Raw genomic sequence first — 17,875 nt, forward strand, 5'->3', positions numbered from 1 at the left:
CTTATAATCATAACTTTTTAATTGTACCAAAAAATCTTTTCTTTTCTAACACGCCATTCGACGTCACCCCGTGATAGAAGTCAGCGAACCTAGAAACCCAACAAAAGGTCTAAACCTATAAAAGGAAATAAACTTAGAAAAGCAACCTAAGCTTAAGCATGCTTACTATGAATTGTTGGAACCATCAAAACAATAAGAAACAAAAGATCAAAAACAAAAACAATATGCAAGAACCAAAGATAGCAATAAGGAAAAGCCTCTCTCTATGTATAAATATTGTTCCATTGATCATAAACAAAGTCTTAAAGCTTAAACATCATGCATATTCCTTCAGCAAAACCAGCATACCAAAACAAACTAAACCATAACAAAAATCAAAACCTAAAACGTATTGTCACAACTTCAAACAAAATTAGCCTAACACCACAGCATGCAAAAGAAAAGGCATTTTATACTAATATATTTCATTTCATAATCATATTCTAACACATCAAAACAAAGTAATAAACAAAACTTGAGCATAAACAAACTATATTCAAAGCATGTTTAAACATTCAAAAACAATTATCATGGCTTTCAAAGTAATAAATGACTTCAAATACTACATAATAAACATCATAAAACAGTAATATAAATATAAAAATAAAGAGGGAGGGGTGTTCTCATTGAGCTCCACCCCTTCTTCAAAGTTTAAAAGCTTACCTAGCAATGAAAAAGTTAATTCTTTCTCTAAATTCCTTACTTCTTTTCTCTTTTTATCTAGCTTATTTCAAAATCATATTAATACCCTTTTTCCTTCTTAAAAAACCTCTATGTTACTTCCCATTCCTTTTTATGCTAAATGTTCAATTGACTCTTTTTTTTCTTTCTTCTTTTCTTTTCTAAGATTTTCTCTTTAATTTCTTTCCTGGATTCTCTTTTTGGTGTGCTCAAGAACAACTTTTTACAAGTTAAACAAAACCAGAAATGGCAAAACCATGGTGGTTTTGCCAAGGGTTTGTTAGAGAAGATTCATGTTCACTCCCTCTTCTAACCTCTCTAGAAAGGTGCATTCTGTTTTTTTTTTATCGTTTTATGCACTTAAACTTGTCAAGAGAAGGTAGCCTTGAAATTTAAACAAACATTGTGGTTTTCTTCTTCAATCATGGCTGAATGAGTGAGCTTTTTGGAGATATCATCACGACAAACTAGATGTAAATGTGGGATAAGAGTAGCAAATCCTTGCAAATGGAATGTATATCTACTATGAGGATTAAACATTATCTAATTTGAAGTTCCAAAACTCCACATTCATTGATTGGAAAATGAGCTTTCGATCAGTTTAAAACTGTCAATTACATGGGAAGTGATTAGAGGCAAGATGTTGTTGAGTTTATTGAGCCAAAGTAGGTATAAACATGAGATGATGATAATTTATTCTTATAGAGAAGGTGTTTCTTAGTCTATTAGTGGTGGTTTAAGCCTCTAAGATGGTTAGAGATGACACGTTCATTCACCTGAAGATGACAACCTAATCATCATTTTCAGCTAAAAAGGATAACAAACAAGAACAAGACAACATTTCACATATTCTTTTCATTAAAGATGTGTGACCTGTGGTTCCGATTAAACTCTAGAAATTAGAGTTTTCTAATTGAGATTTTACAAACATCAATTTGGTCTCTATTGTGTCAATTTTGTCATAAGCATCTTTAATTTAACCTAAAACTTTTTAATTTTTACAATCGCACCCCTGAAAACTTTGATTTGGCTCTTTTAATTTGAGCGTCTTTTTCAAACTAGTTCTTAATTTTTTAATTTGACCCCTATCAACCATCAAAATTTTAATTCTTTAAATTTGACCCTTGATTTTTATTGATTTCAGTCCCTGAACTTAGCGCTTTTTTCACTTTGGTTCTTGGTTTTGAGATTCTTCAATTTGACCCTTAATTAAACCTTGAACTTTGATGTTCTTGTAATTTCACCCTTGTTTTTATCCAAATAAGCTTGTAAAAATTAAATTTGGTTCTCTAAAATTCTAATCTTATAAATTAAACCCAAATTAGACTTTCAAACTTTATTTTTCAACAATTAAATCCTTAATAAAATTAATTTGACCAATTAAAAGTCTAATTAAATCCTTACACTTAATTAATTCTTTTAATTTTAGTCTAAATTAATTTATAGACTTAATTTTTATGCAACTTCATCTAAAATTTATCTTGAATTTGTATAACATTTGAGTCTTTCAAATGTGTATTTAAATTTCTAAAAATACCAGAGATTCAGTTTGGTCACTCCATCTCTTATTTATGCATATAGTTCCTTCTTCATCCTACTATTGCCAACTAAGTAGCTTCATCATTTATACTTTAGGGAATCCAAAATTAAGTTATGATAATTATTAAAGATGCAGTTCTTCTCAATCATCTCTATATTTATTAACACATGTTAGTCACGTAATTTGCCAAGATGATCGGTGCACTAATTCGCTTTCTAATTTTGAGCATGACAGACATAGAAGTTCACTCTCAAGGATATGTCACTGGAAGAGATAGTAAAAGAAGGGTAGCAACCCCCACCCTTGAATTTTTGAACTTTTTAGTGTGTTTGGTAAAAAATATATATTTTTTTTATTTTTAGTTTTTTTTCAATTAAAAATAAAAAATTGTTCATTTATTAATAATAAAAACGATTTTTCCATGAAAACAATGCATCAAAATTATAGCTATATTTGTAATAAAAATTAAATTTATGATACCAACTAAAAAAATAAAAAAATAATTCTAATCTTTAATATTAAGAAAACAAGTTTTTTTTAGTTTTTTTAATATGGAAATATTGTATTTTAATAAAATATAAAAAAATCTCTTGTCCTAAAATTATATACATATGTTTGCATTTTACAAGTATTTTTAGTTTGAGCTTAGGCTCGTCAATCGCTAAAAACAAAAAAACCTTTAGCTTTTGTAATTTATAATGAAGTCTTGGTTTCATTCTCAAAATATAAAAATATATCCAATTTCCACAACCAAGAAAAAATAAAAAGGACGACAGTGCTTTCTACGAAGAAGAAGAAAAGGTAAATATTGACCGTACAGGGGTACCAAAACCCACTTTGATCATAACCAACGGCTAACGCTTTTCTGCATCACGGTCTAATTATATTTTAAAAAAATTTTGAATTTTGAATTAATTGTTTTAGAATTATTTTATGTATTAATATTAAAAATAAATTTTAAAAATAAAAAAACATATATTATTTTATTATATTTATAAATAAAAAATATCCTAACGACAAACGAGTAAACTTTACAAAAATATGGTATAAAGTGCTGGCCGCAGGATTAAAATTAAAAATAAAACGACTCTTTTATGCAAAATAAATATTTTATTAGTTTTGAAGAGCTTTCCTTGTATGCTTCCATTTCTGTCCCCGTTCCAGAGCTGGCCCTTATCTCTCAGGGGCCATAGCTACTTTTTATCTATAAAAACGCAAGGAAAGACAGAACCAAGACATGTCAAGTTGTCAACAACACTCGTCGAGAAAGCAAGAAAAACAGTACCTGCATTTACTATATCATACATATTTTTCAAGCTCATCACGTTAACTAACATAAACAACACCCCCACCCCTTGCCCTTTTTTTAAAAAAAATCTGTCAATTTAAAGGGCTCTTTAATTTCTCTTGATTTCATATAATTTTAAAACCCACCCACCATGGCTTCTTCTCGAGAGCCTTGGTTAATGTTGAGGTTTTTGCTGGTTTTAGTTTTCGCTGTGTATAAAACGACAGCGTTTGGAGAGGTCATGAGGGCGCCCCAGATAGAGCAGCAGCAGCAAGAGGGGCAACGCCAGCGGCACAAAAACGCATATGCGACGATGATGTATATGGGGACGCCAAGAGACTATGATTTCTACGTGGCTATACGTGTCATGCTCAGATCTCTTGCTAGATTACACGTGGATGCTGATCTCGTCGTCATTGCCTCCCAGGATGTTCCTCTCCGTTGGGTTCATACCATGTAAGAGTCCAAATCTCTCTCTCTCTCTCTATCGTTTTTCTAAGGTCGCCGGTTTTTGTCCCTCTCCGTTATTCTAATGACTTCGTTTTTAACATAAATTGCTATCGTTTGGGCCGCTCCCATATTTCCTCTTACCAGCCCTATACTTTCTCTGATTTTTACTCTTAAGAATGTTTTTTTCAAATTTAAAATCTCGGTGTTGGGTGAAAACTGAGTCGAGATCAGTTGTCGGAAGAGCATAGGGTTTGGGATCAAGAATTCAACACCTACTTTTCTTGGCAGAAAAAAAAACTGATTGAAGAGTAACATTATTCATAAATGTACTTATTCCAGAGTCATGAGACGTTTGAGTTTTAGTTAAGAGTCCAATGGGGGTTGATCGGTTGATACTGAGATAGATGGGACATATAGCAGCAATTCACTGCTAAGAAAGAGCACGTGACATGAGTTGTTCTAGGCAAGGGCCAGAGAGAACATGCTCCTCTTTTGCTGGGATTGATCCTTTTAAGCAAGTTTGCATTAACGTGGCTTGATTCGATTGGTAATCAAGTCTTGATTGGGTTAAGGTTTGCTGACCTTCATTCGGGGATGGTGCCTCCTGCCTAGCATTGCGGGGAGGGATTTCTTGTTCAATGCTTCTCCTTGGGGATATTTTTACTGGGGGGGCTCTCCATCGTGAAGTGTTTATAGCTAATATTTTTTTATATTTTTAAATATATAAAAAAATATTAATATGAGATTTTTATTAAAAAATTCAAAAATAAAAATTATCCGGACTCCCAGATGGGGAGGACTAAAATCACCTGGGGAGGGAAAGATTACTACTGTAGTTGTTATTTGGATGGCACTAATAAGATGACATCCTAGGAAGGAGAGATTGAGTGTTATTTGGTGGATGGCTATATTTTATTTTATTTTATTTTTCCCTAAAGTCGACTTCCAACCAAGTTCCTTTGTCCAAAACCCATTATTGAAACTAGAAGTCTTTTTTTTTTAATTAAAATCTAGAAATATATAGATACATGTGTATTTAAGAAGGTGAAGGAAATAAGAAGCGGTCCCGCTTATTAATTCCTTAAAGCAATGATGGATTTATTGAATAAAATAGCAAAAATCATTAGTATGTAATCCGGAAATTCAGAAGAGAGGGTGCTAATTTATATAGTAATGATAGCTTTTAAGATAATTGGTAATAAATGCACAGGTCTAAAACGCGTCAAGGATCCAGACGGGAAGTTTGAAATATTCAGATCGCCCACTCAATCAACTGCTGTGATTTTTACTCATTCCTTGAAAGAGAAAGGGTTCTAGTGGACCGTCGGTAGATAATGACCACGACATATTTAGTCCCATGCTCTTAGCAGTCATTAAAAATATCTACTTCCATATTGGATCTAGGGTTGAATGGTAGTTGTCTCTGCTGGTCCTGTGCCTGTTCGTTGAATAAAGAATTAGGTGTCTGGTTTCGATTTTCAAGCAAGTTGCTTATTTGTAATCAGGGTAGCTAGCTCCCATGTCTGACCGAAAATCCACTTGCCACGCAAAATGGGCACCGGCGGATTAATTAAATGCCCCGGTGGCGGACTGGGTGTGCAGCCCACGTCCTTGCATGTGAGACTGGCTTGGTCTCTTGCCAGAATTCCATTGTCTGTATGCGCGAAGTTATCGATTTTCTATCTGATCTTAGCGTCCTTGGTCAAAAGTCACCCCCTCTGCATGTGCCGAGTTAGAGATGTACAGGGTATTAAATTGACCTTACATTTGGTGTTTTTAGCCATCAAATTTATGAGCCTACTCGGGAATTAATGCAGAGGAAATTAAAGGAATACTTGAGTCAATGTTCCCATTCGATGCCCCAGCTTATCTGGGAAGACAACTGCTTTTGTTTAGTGAGGGAATTAGTTAAATTAAACGTACGGTGGTTTTGATCTAATCGTTGATTTAAAAAAATGAAAAAGTGGGAGTAAAAAGAATTTGTTTTGTGATGCAGGGAACAGGAAGATGGCGCAAGGGTAATGAGAGTGGAAAATGTGGACAATCCTTATAAGAACCAACCCAATTTTAATAGGAGATTTAAGTTAACATTGAACAAACTCTACGTATGGAAATTGATTGAATATGAGAGGGTCGTCATGCTTGATGCTGACAATCTTTTCCTTAGAAGAGCTGATGAGCTTTTCCAATGTGGACAGTTCTGTGCAGTCTTCATCAACCCCTGCATCTTCCATACTGGCCTCTTTGTGCTGCAGGTATGTTGATTCACCTCGCCCCCCTCTATTTATTTATTTATTTTGAAGTCCCATCAATCAATGAAGTAAATTTATTTTCTTACTCATGTTTGGCATTCTGTATTTGGTATTGCAGCCATCCATGGAAGTGTTTAAGGACATGCTTCATCAGTTGGAAATTGGGAAAGAAAACCCAGATGGTGCAGACCAAGGCTTCATAAGCGGCTACTTCCCAAACTTGCTTGATATGCCGATGTTCCATCCACCTCTAAATGGCACCACTGTCAACGGGTCCTATAGACTTCCTTTGGGCTACCAAATGGATGCCACTTATTACTGTGAGTCAAACAAGGATGCGCCCGCCCAATTAATCAAATTCGAACTGCTTCTTTCACTAATTCTAGATGTCATCATATAATGCATTTGCAATATGACTAAAATCACAAGAAGAATGTGATGTGACCGTATCTAAATCGTGCTCGGTTCTTGTTGGTTTCAGATCTTAGACTCCGCTGGAACGTACCCTGTGGGCCTAACAGCGTGATTACTTTCCCTGGTGCATCATGGTTGAAACCATGGTATTGGTGGTCATGGCCTGTCTTGCCATTGGGCATTCAATGGCACGAACAACGTCGCCAAAGTCTCGGGTAAGTTTTCTTCTCAACAGCCAAACATTTCAAGAAATCCTGAAAGCTGTTGTAGCAATGTTGGTAACAAACATTTCTCGTGCAGATACGGGACAGAAACGCCCATGGCACTCATTCAGTGCATAGTTTACCTAGGTATAATAGCAGTAACGCGTCTAGCACGGCCAAATATCTCCAAGATTTGCTATCGGCGAACAGAAAAGAACATCTCCGTAATACAAGCCGGTCTTAAAATGCTAGCAATATGGTCAATTCTTGCATCCTATTTACTCCCCTGCATCATCATTCCTTGCACAATTCATCCATTATTAGGCTGGGGATTGTACTTGCTCGGTTCTTTTGCACTTTGCTCCATAGCTATCAATGCGTTTATGCTGCCGATGTTACCAGTTTTGACTCCATGCCTAGGGATATTCGGGGTCCTCTTGGTCATGGCATTTCCTCTCTACCCGAATGGTATTATAAGATGTTTATCTATTTTTGGTTACGCATTTTGTGCTGCACCTTTTCTCTGGGTATCACTGGTTAAGATCATGGCAAGCCTTCAAGCATCACTTGAAAGGGAAAACTTCTTCCCTAGATTGGGTGAATCTTCGCCACCTTCTGGATTCAACAAGTTATATTAGTGGATTAACGGCTACAATCGTTGTGTTTTTTTGTCTTGGGGACTTGGAAGGGATCATCTGATTCTCGACTGATTTGAAGGTGGTTTGTCTACGTGCGAAGAAAGGATAAATGGGGAGGTTTGATTTTGCTTAAAGCTTCCTTGGCTCGTGCACTATTTCATTATAATATTTGCCCCAGTTCTGACCGGGAGACCCCGGATTAATGTTGGATGAAAAAATGGCCGCTTTAAACGTATAAAGATTGTTTGATTTGGGTTCATAGCTTGGTCACGAGAATCATGGAAGTTGTATTTTTAGTGCATTTCATTAATTTATACTCCATTTTTGTACAGATGCTTCTTATTCTCAATTAAGATCCCATACCTTTTTCTCATTTCTTGGTGTAAATATCTTCAATGTCATTATTGTTATTTATTTTTAATATGAGTATTCAGGTTAATTTGTATGCACCTCGACTAATCTTACGGTTTCTAAAGTTAACGAAAAAAACCAAATATACTATAAATAAATAAATAATTAGAATGCTACCAAAGATGGTTTGAAACAAATAAAAAACATTTTGGACAAGCGCCAAGTTCTGTTTAAAAAAACAAGCTGATAGATTCATGTTTTATAACATTTTTCATGCTTGACCCATTTCAATGTTTTTGGTCCAAGATGCGGTTTAAGTTATGCGACTTGTGACTATTAGAGTTTTTTTTTTCTAATGAAATCTAATTTTAGTTACAAACTTATAAATTTTATCAATTAGATATAAAAAAAATTCCTATATTTTTCCATTCCTTTTAATAACTTTTCTTTAAAAAAAAAATATAAAAACTCGTTTATTTTACTTTCTTGTATTCAAAACAATACAAACTGAGTAACAAATTTTAAAAACTTTTGTAGAAAGAAAAGGAGTACTCAAAATTGATTGTTACATTATTAGCTTTTATAATTGAGAAGCTAAATCGAATTTGCATGGGTCACTGAACAAAACATAGCTTGAGAAGTACATTGTCACGTCACCTAAGAGTCGGGTTGGGGCCCAAGGAGTTAGGCAATGACCGAATGTTGAGTTTGGGGTCTCGCACGAGGGGGACCTAGTTTGGAGCTTCCGAGGGTTTTGCTAGGATTCGGTAGTAGATAGCTCCTAATGTTTGGTAGGATAAGTGATTTCTAGGTAGTGTTTGGATATTATTTTAATATAGAATAGGCAAAGACAGTAAAGATAAAGTTGATAAAAAAATAAAAAAAAGATGGAAACAAAATTATGTTAGGTAACAGGAGTGTCTTCCAGGTAGTATTTAGTTAACTGGTGTATCGACATGTAACTTGTGTCTTGTACTAGTCAGTCAAAGTTAGATCTTTAAAATTATAATAATAATTTTTATCATTATAATAATTTAGATTAACTTGAGTTGACCTACTTGATTCGTACTGAGATCTTGTTCCAGGTTGACTCTCAAATCAAGTTTTAAAATTTTGATAATAATTATTTTTATTTTATGTTGATTTAGGTCAACCCGGGTGGACCTTCCTGGAACATGACCCAGGCCTTACCCAAGTCGACCCCTGAGTCGGGTTTTAAAACTATGATAATAATCATTTTTTCCTTACATTAACCCGGGTTAACAATCAACTTCACTCGTAACTCAGGCCTTACTCGGGGTTAACTCTCGAATCAAGTTTAAAACTATGATAATAATCACTTTTATTCTTACATTAACTTGAATCAACCCGACCCGTGACTCGAGCATTGACTAGTGACCCAAGATTTTGCCCTTGATCGACCTCCAGGTTGAATTTTAAAATTATAATAATATCTATTTTTATCCTTACTTGTTTTAGTTTGATAATTTTAGAATTGAGGGTTTTTTACAATGATATTTTAGAAATAAAAAATATTGTCTTTGAAAATTTATCTCCTTTGTACCTCATGTTTTAAAAATATTAAAATTTAATCTAAAATTGTTATAAAAAAAATATTTTTATATCATTATTTCTTTAATTAAACATATTTTTATATATATCGCTTCAATCACATGACATTAACCAAAAACTAACCTAGCAGCCCACGTTTATGTAAAAAAAAGAAGGAAAAAAACATGTAAGCAGCTAAAAAAAAATTCAAATGTTAAAAAAGAAAAAAACCCCGAACTATACTAAACAGGCCCTTCATGGATACATTGAGGTATTTTTTTTTTTTTTGTTTTTAATTCATAAGAGGTCCTACAAATCTTTGACAGCCATCCCTCAGGGCTTTTATATGTATCTTGATCCTATCCAAATTAATCTTCTATTTTTAAGGCTTGGCTATTTGCGAAAGATATTTTTTGGTCGACGGCTGTGATTCACTCTTCTCTACTCAATAGGATCGGTGAGATCCCCTCCCCTCGTAGGAATCCGATTCACGTGCACATCCATCACGTAACCTAACCGGTGACAGAGGTTTATCACCGGAACCCACCAGAGCCTCCATTACAACAACAACGTCGTCGTCGTCGTCCCACCCTGAAAGGTAATTCCAATTTCAGCAGTCACATCGTGTCAGACCCGAGTTGTCTGCCATCCAACGTTGCCCCACTTAACATAAACCCAAAAGAGAAAGAAAGCATCTTTTGGTTTTAGCCGGGATCCAAGCCTACAATCAAAATCGATCATCCGACTTTCTGGCTGCTTAGAACCAGTTTTTATCAAAAAAGAAGAATTCGGATATTTTTTTTGTCCCATGCCCTAATTGAAGGAGGCATGCGACTCTATGGTTTACCCCCAACGTTCGAAGAAAATGGGTTTTCGTCTTTTACACTGTTCTATTAATTGGGACCATAGCATGAATATACAGATGAGGTAGAGATACTCCATGCCTGGACCATAATGCGATATGGTAAGAGGTGGGTACCCTCTACCACTACTACTTGAAGATGACATTGAATACGTGTGATTCTTTTTAATTCTAATTTTTCAGCATGTTCTTTCTTGGACCTTTTATCCAATAAAATATGGGATCTAATCTTATTTATGCTTCTTTTTAAAGCTAATTTTCCTTTAATAGTTGGAAAAGGCATGTGACTTTCAATCCGTTATGCGTTTCTACGTTGTTCATGTCTTGCGACCAAGTCAATTAAACAGAAGAAAGAACATAGTTGCTTCCCGGAGAGAAGACCAGAAAGAAAACAGAAAAAATTGCATTATATTGCATCGTTTATTTACTCTTTTTTTAACTCCTGGATACTGTTACCAGTGCATTCTTTAACTTTTCAGAGCCCTTTGAATGCAAAGGAAGATGCAACGTATTTGACAACGCTGCGTTAATATTCAGATCATGCAACACGTTAATCTCCAGGGCATCTAAGTTAAAACAAATTAGTAGCAATGCCAGACATCTTGTCAAATTATTCTATGAAGAAAAACGATGAGAAATATATTACGCTATGAACCAATTCTTCCCGAGCACTGCTTGTGGAAATTCTCATAAAGATACCCAAAAGATTTACAACATATCGTGGGAATAAGAGCGAAGGATCGAGTTCTCAGCCAACGCAGCCATAGGATCCATTCCAAATAAATGGAACCTAATTAATTTGGTATTTACCATGCATAAATGGTATGATAACCGAACCAGGACCGTGAATTTGGTAGCATACAGAGTCAAATGTCATGAAACACCATGACTTGTTGTCCCAAAGCATCATTAACATTTAGACTCAATTAGCATACAGACTTAATTAACATTTAGACTAAATAGACATAATAAACAGAGCAACTTACGGTGAAGAGGAAGCCTTGATGATGGGGAAAAAGGAGAGGGAGAGGGTTGTTGGTGAGGAGGAAGTCTTCGATCTCACGGTGGTTGGTTGATTATTGAATTTTAATTAACAAACAAAATTTAGAATTTAGATCAAAACATAATCCCAATTAATCATAGGTTTTTTAAGGTTAGTGAAAAAAATAGATGAAATTGTATTTTTTTTATATTTTAAGTTAAATAAAAAAAGGTTAAATGGCAACAAAGGATTAAACTATATTTAAAAAAAAATTAGGGGAGAATGCATTAAAAAAAAGTTCTAGATGTTATGTTATAACCCGTCTAATTACCTATCCGCGTGAAGAACTTAACTAGATCTAATAATTTTTTTATTAAACTTATATTGCACCTAAGTAAAGAATATCAAAAACAAAAGTCTCACAAAAGAGTTCAGGTCCGCACTCTCGAGCTTTATATTATTTTTAATATTTGTAAGGAGAGGATCCCTTATCACCTATCTTTTTTATCTAAAAATAAATAAATCAGATGATATATTGTTTGTCTACCCAGAATGTAACCACACTATCGTGATTAGAAAATTAAGATAGAGATATTTGTGCCAAAAACATCCTCTTTTTTAATATATTTTAACAAAAAAGAAATCTCATAAACACCCTCGCAACACCTAAAAACCAATTTATCAACCCATGAAACCCCAAAAACAGCCCCAAAACATGAAATCAAATTCAGTTAAATATTTCTTCCTCGACTTTGATCTAGTTTTTTAGGTAATATTGAGTTTTAAAACAATCATCATCCAATGAAAGCTGTAGACACTAATATCAACTAATTTGATGTCTGAAATACGCGAAAATAACAACTTTCTCTCTCTATACTGGAATTCGGTAAAAATTTCTCTCCTTAAAAAACCAAGAATTTAAAAATAATAAAAATAAAGTTGAGTATCAAAATTGAATTTAGAAAAACATAAGGAACATAAAAGATCTAAATTTATAAATTGGGGGATCAAAGTGTGTTTTTTATGATAACTTTAAACACACCACCTATTTTTTGTGCTTTTTCTAATTTGGTCCTTGATCTTCTAATTTTATCCCTAGCCAATAAATTTAAAGCAATTGGGTGCTCATTTCACAATTAAAGGACACAATCAAAAAATAAAGTTAAGGGACCAAAATGAAAAAAATAAAAATAACACAAGTCCAATCCATAGTGTATTGTGAGTGTGTGAACAATATTTATCATTGTTTAAATAAACCCTTAGGCTTTAGGTTGGTTTGTAATTGTTATAATAATATATAACAATTACAAAACAGAGGTGTTTTCCCTACCAATTGGTTAGTGGTTACTATATCATTGGTACATGTTTTTTTAATATAAAAAATATTTAGACATTGTTAATGTTTTTTTTACAAAAAAAATTATATAAGAATTGATTTAATGTGATTTGGTCTCGATCACCTTAATAAGTTCAAAAACAACTTGAATTACCAATAAAATCACAGTTTGAGTCAAAATAAATATTTAATATGAGATTTTTTTAATAAAAATTAAAAGAAAAACATGTTAGATTAATTTTTTTTTACATGTCAATTCACATACTAAGTTATAAGATTATGATAGTTACATATAAAAAAAAAATCAAAACTCAATATTAAAAGATGAAGCTTTAATATCATATGGAGAGAGTAAAAAAAAAAATATTTTGTTTTTTTTTGGGTTAATGAGAAGCACCTCCCCTGTCAACTGATTTGGATTAGTATCAAAGCAAAGTCCCTCACGACTTCAAACAGGCAGAGGATGTGGTGAAAAAGCCCCTGTCCCCTCCTCCCTGGAGGAGATAACATGATTATGTTTACGCTTACATATGACTAAACCACCACGAACGAACTTTAAAACACCTAAAAGATCCTCTGTAGGAGCCATCTTCTTTTAATCACCCTGGAATAAAATCCACAACCTTCCAACGCCACTTCCATTTGCTTTAACATAGGAAAGAGATTTTACTCCGTTTAAAGGCTCTTCAAATATGGTTAACCAACTTTGAGGTAATGCTTGTTTTTTGTGTTCATCTCAAACAGTAAGTTGCACCCTTAAGATTTTGGTTTGACTTGGATCGATTAAATTCGATTGACCTAAATGCGAGTCAACTCAGCTCACATACTCAAAGCATCTGAATTGACCAAACTGTGAGTAAATTTAGTCCCCCCAGGTAACAAAGCATTCTGATAACGAGGCTTTGTAAACACACAGAAAAAAGAAATGAAAAACAAGGTTTCAAAGACAGTACCTTCCCCGGCATAATCTTAGAACTGGAGTCTGAAAAGCGCAAGTGATACTAAAGATCATTTTCAATTAGTTCACCAATAATATCAATGTCGTTTATACACAAGGTTGTTTCAAAGAAGCACCAAGCAATTTATTGTTGAATTCGCTTCAAATGCCCCCTTTCCACAAATCTAGGTTCCAATTTCCAAGAAACCCTCAAATCAGATACAACTTACAAATTCAAAATGGATCAAAAGCCCTAGTAATTGAACACTTCTAATTGTTACAAAAATTGAAAATCCTTAAAATTTCACCAAGCTATTTTTATTTTGCAGAAACATATCAAGAGAACTACCTAACTGATAGAGGGAAACAGCAAGTGAAAATGGGAAACAAGAGGAAAGGAATGGCTTCACATTATGCAACAATTCCCCTGGGCCTCGAGCATCTCTGGAGATCTGCAACACAAGGATGTTAGTCAGCTATCAGATTTTTTTTCTTTAAACTTTGAGCCAGATAATTTTCCAGTGAAAAATCAAGGACTCTTGCTTCCTATTTTTTCCCTTAGCGAGACAAGACTAGACCTAAAATCCCATTCCAACCCCACCCTTTGGCACTTGATCCAGGGTTCGAAGAGGTTTAAAAGATGAAAAGCAGAGATAGTCATCCAAGAATGCCAAAAATTGCATATGATAGTTAACTTACATTTGGCCGAGATTAGCAAAGTCGATATCAGGAGCAAGTTCTTGGACAATATCATTTGGTGGTTGGCCACATTCTTGCATTTTCTGCATGAGATCAAATATCTTGTTATAGTTACTAGGATCACTGTCATAGACATCATTAAGATCTTTTATGAGTTCATATTGATGTGAGTAACGCTCATGGTCTTCTTTGTTCAGACTGGCTTTGTGTTCTTCCAACCACTTTGGATATCTTTCTCCAATTTCTTTCATGGGTTCGTAAAGAATCTCCTTAGATAAAAGCTGTTGCATCATGGTCTCCACAATAGATTCCATGTCCTGGAGAAGAAAATTAAAAGGAAAAAAAATATAACACGTTATAACCTACAAAATGAAGCACACACGCCATCTACAGGAGAGGAAGCATGTTAGCATAAGACAAATGAACAACGTTGCAGTTTCAAATGCTCTCTGGCCCAAATCCACAATTTTCATCACGGGGAAGACAAGGAACAGTAAGAAGACTGATGGGCAGTGGATATCCAGAGAGAGAAAAGGTAACCATGAAGAAGAGCCACCTAAAGCTTGGGGTGCCAAATTAGTTTCCACTTACATTTTAAACATGTAAAACCAACAGACCTTGCCTAATCTCTTCCTCAGAGTAACATGTCAAACTGATATGACTCCAAAAAGTAAACCTACTTTGGTTTTCAAAAAAAGGCATCTCAAAAGTATTCTTAGCAAGTGAAGCAGGCCATTGACGGATGCTCATGCTACTGAGGCATAAAGCTCAATGTTGGTATTGCAGCAAACATTACAATGAATTCCAGTTCTGCCATGAACCTTGTCATGTGAAATGAAAAGGCCCCCAAGACATTGCTCCATAGTTGAATAATATTTGCCTCGTATCTAATAGTGTTAAGAGGTCAACATTACCCTTTAAGGAAAAAAAAACCTTCAGTAACTAATCTTTTTACATCTCAAACAATTCCAAATCATGGATTGAGGCAATTAGCCTATTATAATGCAGAGCTCAACCAGCATTGTGCTTAACTACACCACAGTCAATATGAAACACAGAAAGGTGCATAACCAATTTAAAATCATAAGTGTTGAGCACATCATGGGCATATGAATTTCACTTGTTTATTGATATGTATAAAATATAAGTCAATATTTTGAGAGAAGATCCTAGATCGATAAGTATAGCAAAATAATACTGCAATAAGTAATTTACAAGATACACATAACCTGGTCCAAACTTGAATAGCAAATCAGAGCTTTCCATCCATTTCTAGGCCTATCTAAGATGCTTGTCATGAGAAATCAAGCAATAATAGAAATATCTACATGTTTAGTGCCTTTCACCAAAATGAGCCAATGTGGTGTATAATTTGGAAAGCATCCAGGGAAGTGATTAAGGGTAAAGATGCAAGTCAGTCTAACTACTAATTGTGTCACATGAATGCCTAGTGTTCCTTGACAGATTCTGCATTTTACAGAACTTGTGCACCCTCTGTGTTTCACTTTTCACGAAGGTCAATAATAACATTTATAGGCTATGCCAAAAGAGCATCATCCAACATGCAATGACAAAGCATAGTAACATCAAACTTACTGCAAGTAAATTACCACAAGCTTTTGACAGAAACATCCTTTAATTCCTTCAGTAGAGCAAGGTTTTCCTATCCTATACAAAAACAGCTTTACAAGTACAGAATCAAGCAAGGTAGCCCTACCTGAGTGATGATCAACTATTTTCAAATATATGAAACCACAAAACAACCAAACTAAACTATTTTAAAATGAAGGATAGCAGAAAAAATTGGCATCTAAATTTCCTACAAACTCTTTACCATTATGAACGAGTCAGGCAATATAGCTATTGTTAAGCAAGTGATCGAATTGGTAAACCCCGTGACCCAAAACTTAAGACAGAATGCACTAAATCAATCCCCAATTACCAAACAAAATCTCACCAATATTCATAACCACAATTATAGAACCTAAAACTCGAAAGTGAACTAAAAGTTATCCTCCTGATAGGAACGAGGAAATAAGCTATGTCATGTAAATCAACAAAAAAAGCCTTCCTCGGTTCTAACTACCCTAAATCTCAGCAATAAGCCATAAACCATAGAAAAAACGCAATTGAAAGGAAACAAAGAGAAAAGGCAAAATGATATCAAAAAGGCAAAATGATATACCTGAGAACCAGCAAGCTCCTCAAACTGCTTAACCCAATCATCCGTAAATGCATCTTTGGTAGAATCATCAGGCTTAGAAGCGGCTGTGACAGACTCCAATCCTTTAACAGCCTCCCTAGCCTGTTCTCTAAGTTTATCAAGAGCCTCCTCAACATGGGATTCTTTAGAAACCTTTTTTTTCCCTTTTTTCTTGCTTTTTAAGTCAGGCAATCCCATTCCCAACCCTTGAACACCAGTTGGCAATGAAGGAAGACAGGTCCCTTTCTCTTCCTCTTTCTGCTTTCTGTTCTCTTTATTACCATCTCCACTTCTATAAATTAAGCCATAATTTTCAAAAATCACCAATATCTATTACCAAAGATAAAAAAAAAATGTTGAGACAGACCTTTGAGAAGCAGGAGCAAGGTTGAGAGTCTGGAAATCATCAACAGCACCTGTAAAGAGATTGAAATATATATAAAAAGAATTGTCAGATTTTTTATAGAGAAAATGAAGACATGGGTTTTAGAGAAAGAGAGAGATTACTGTCAAGGAGTTGTTCTAAGTCGTCGTGTTGGTCCGCCATGATTGAACTAATAATCTCTGCCCCCACCTCTCTCTCAGCTGATACACCAAGCTTTTCTTCTTCTTCTTCTTTATCTCTTGAGGGAGTTGTGCTTGTGCTTGAGCTTGAGAGGGTGAGAGAGCGACAGCGATTCAATGTCTCTCTTGTGAGATTGTGACAGCACTACTCCTTTGCCGTGGTTTTTTTTTTTTTTTTTGCTTTTATCTTTTCTTAATTAATGTTTTCCATTTCAATTTTCTTCTCCCAAAATATCTCCATTCTAAATTTGTGGTAAAAATGAATTTTGGTATATTCTTTTTATTAATATAAATATTTAGATTAATTTGTGTATATTTTGATTAATTTTTTAAATTTTAAAATTAATAATTATATAAATCTCTAATGACTATTATATTAGAAATATCATGACTTAAATTTGAAACTATAAAAGAAACAAATTTTTTAATTTTAAAAATACATTTTTTATTGGATAAAAATAAATTGTGATATTTGTTTTTAATAATTGCTGAAATGGTTATAGATGAAAATAAACATTCAAACCATCGAAGCATTTGCCATAAGCCATTAACATTTTTAACTGCGAGTTATAGTTTTTCTTTTTTTCTTCATGTAAATTATAAGGGTGCTTTTGAATTATGGATCAATAAAAAATAATATTTTAAGAACGTATTTTTTATATTGATTTGATAAATTTTAAAGTCTTAATAGTTTTTATTATTTAAATCTAAAAAGTCAAAGAAAAAAAGTAAATAATCTCTTTAATTACAAGACTAAATAATAAATAGCTATTGATAAGTAATTATTAATTTAATTCAAAACACATTTGGAAAGATTGTAAAATATTTACTTTAAGTGATTTTGTTCTTATATCTTGGGATATATATATATATATATATATATAT

General features: G+C 33.8%; 2 protein-coding genes across 2 annotated transcripts; one reads left to right on the forward strand and one right to left on the reverse strand.

The window, feature by feature from the left end:
• Positions 1 to 3,432: 3,432 nt before the first annotated feature.
• Positions 3,433 to 7,878, forward strand: LOC133675473 (putative glucuronosyltransferase PGSIP8). Its single transcript, XM_062096867.1, has 5 exons — positions 3,433 to 4,004; positions 5,995 to 6,253; positions 6,369 to 6,570; positions 6,732 to 6,879; positions 6,965 to 7,878. The coding sequence occupies exons 1-5, from the start codon at positions 3,700 to 3,702 to the stop codon at positions 7,503 to 7,505; spliced, it is 1,455 nt and encodes a 484-aa protein (XP_061952851.1). The 5' UTR covers positions 3,433 to 3,699; the 3' UTR covers positions 7,506 to 7,878.
• A 5,705-nt stretch (positions 7,879 to 13,583) lies between these two features.
• Positions 13,584 to 17,162, reverse strand: LOC133680973 (peroxisome biogenesis protein 19-2-like). The gene is made up of 5 exons (XM_062104046.1): positions 16,934 to 17,162; positions 16,794 to 16,842; positions 16,409 to 16,718; positions 14,224 to 14,540; positions 13,584 to 13,976 (listed from the first exon to the last, which is right to left on the reverse strand). The coding sequence occupies exons 1-5, from the start codon at positions 16,971 to 16,973 to the stop codon at positions 13,931 to 13,933; spliced, it is 762 nt and encodes a 253-aa protein (XP_061960030.1). The 5' UTR covers positions 16,974 to 17,162; the 3' UTR covers positions 13,584 to 13,930.
• Between the last annotated feature and the right edge of the window lie 713 nt (positions 17,163 to 17,875).

Source organism: Populus nigra, chromosome 1, assembly GCF_951802175.1.
Source record: "Populus nigra chromosome 1, ddPopNigr1.1, whole genome shotgun sequence".
In the NCBI taxonomy this organism is placed as follows: Eukaryota; Viridiplantae; Streptophyta; class Magnoliopsida; order Malpighiales; family Salicaceae; genus Populus; species Populus nigra.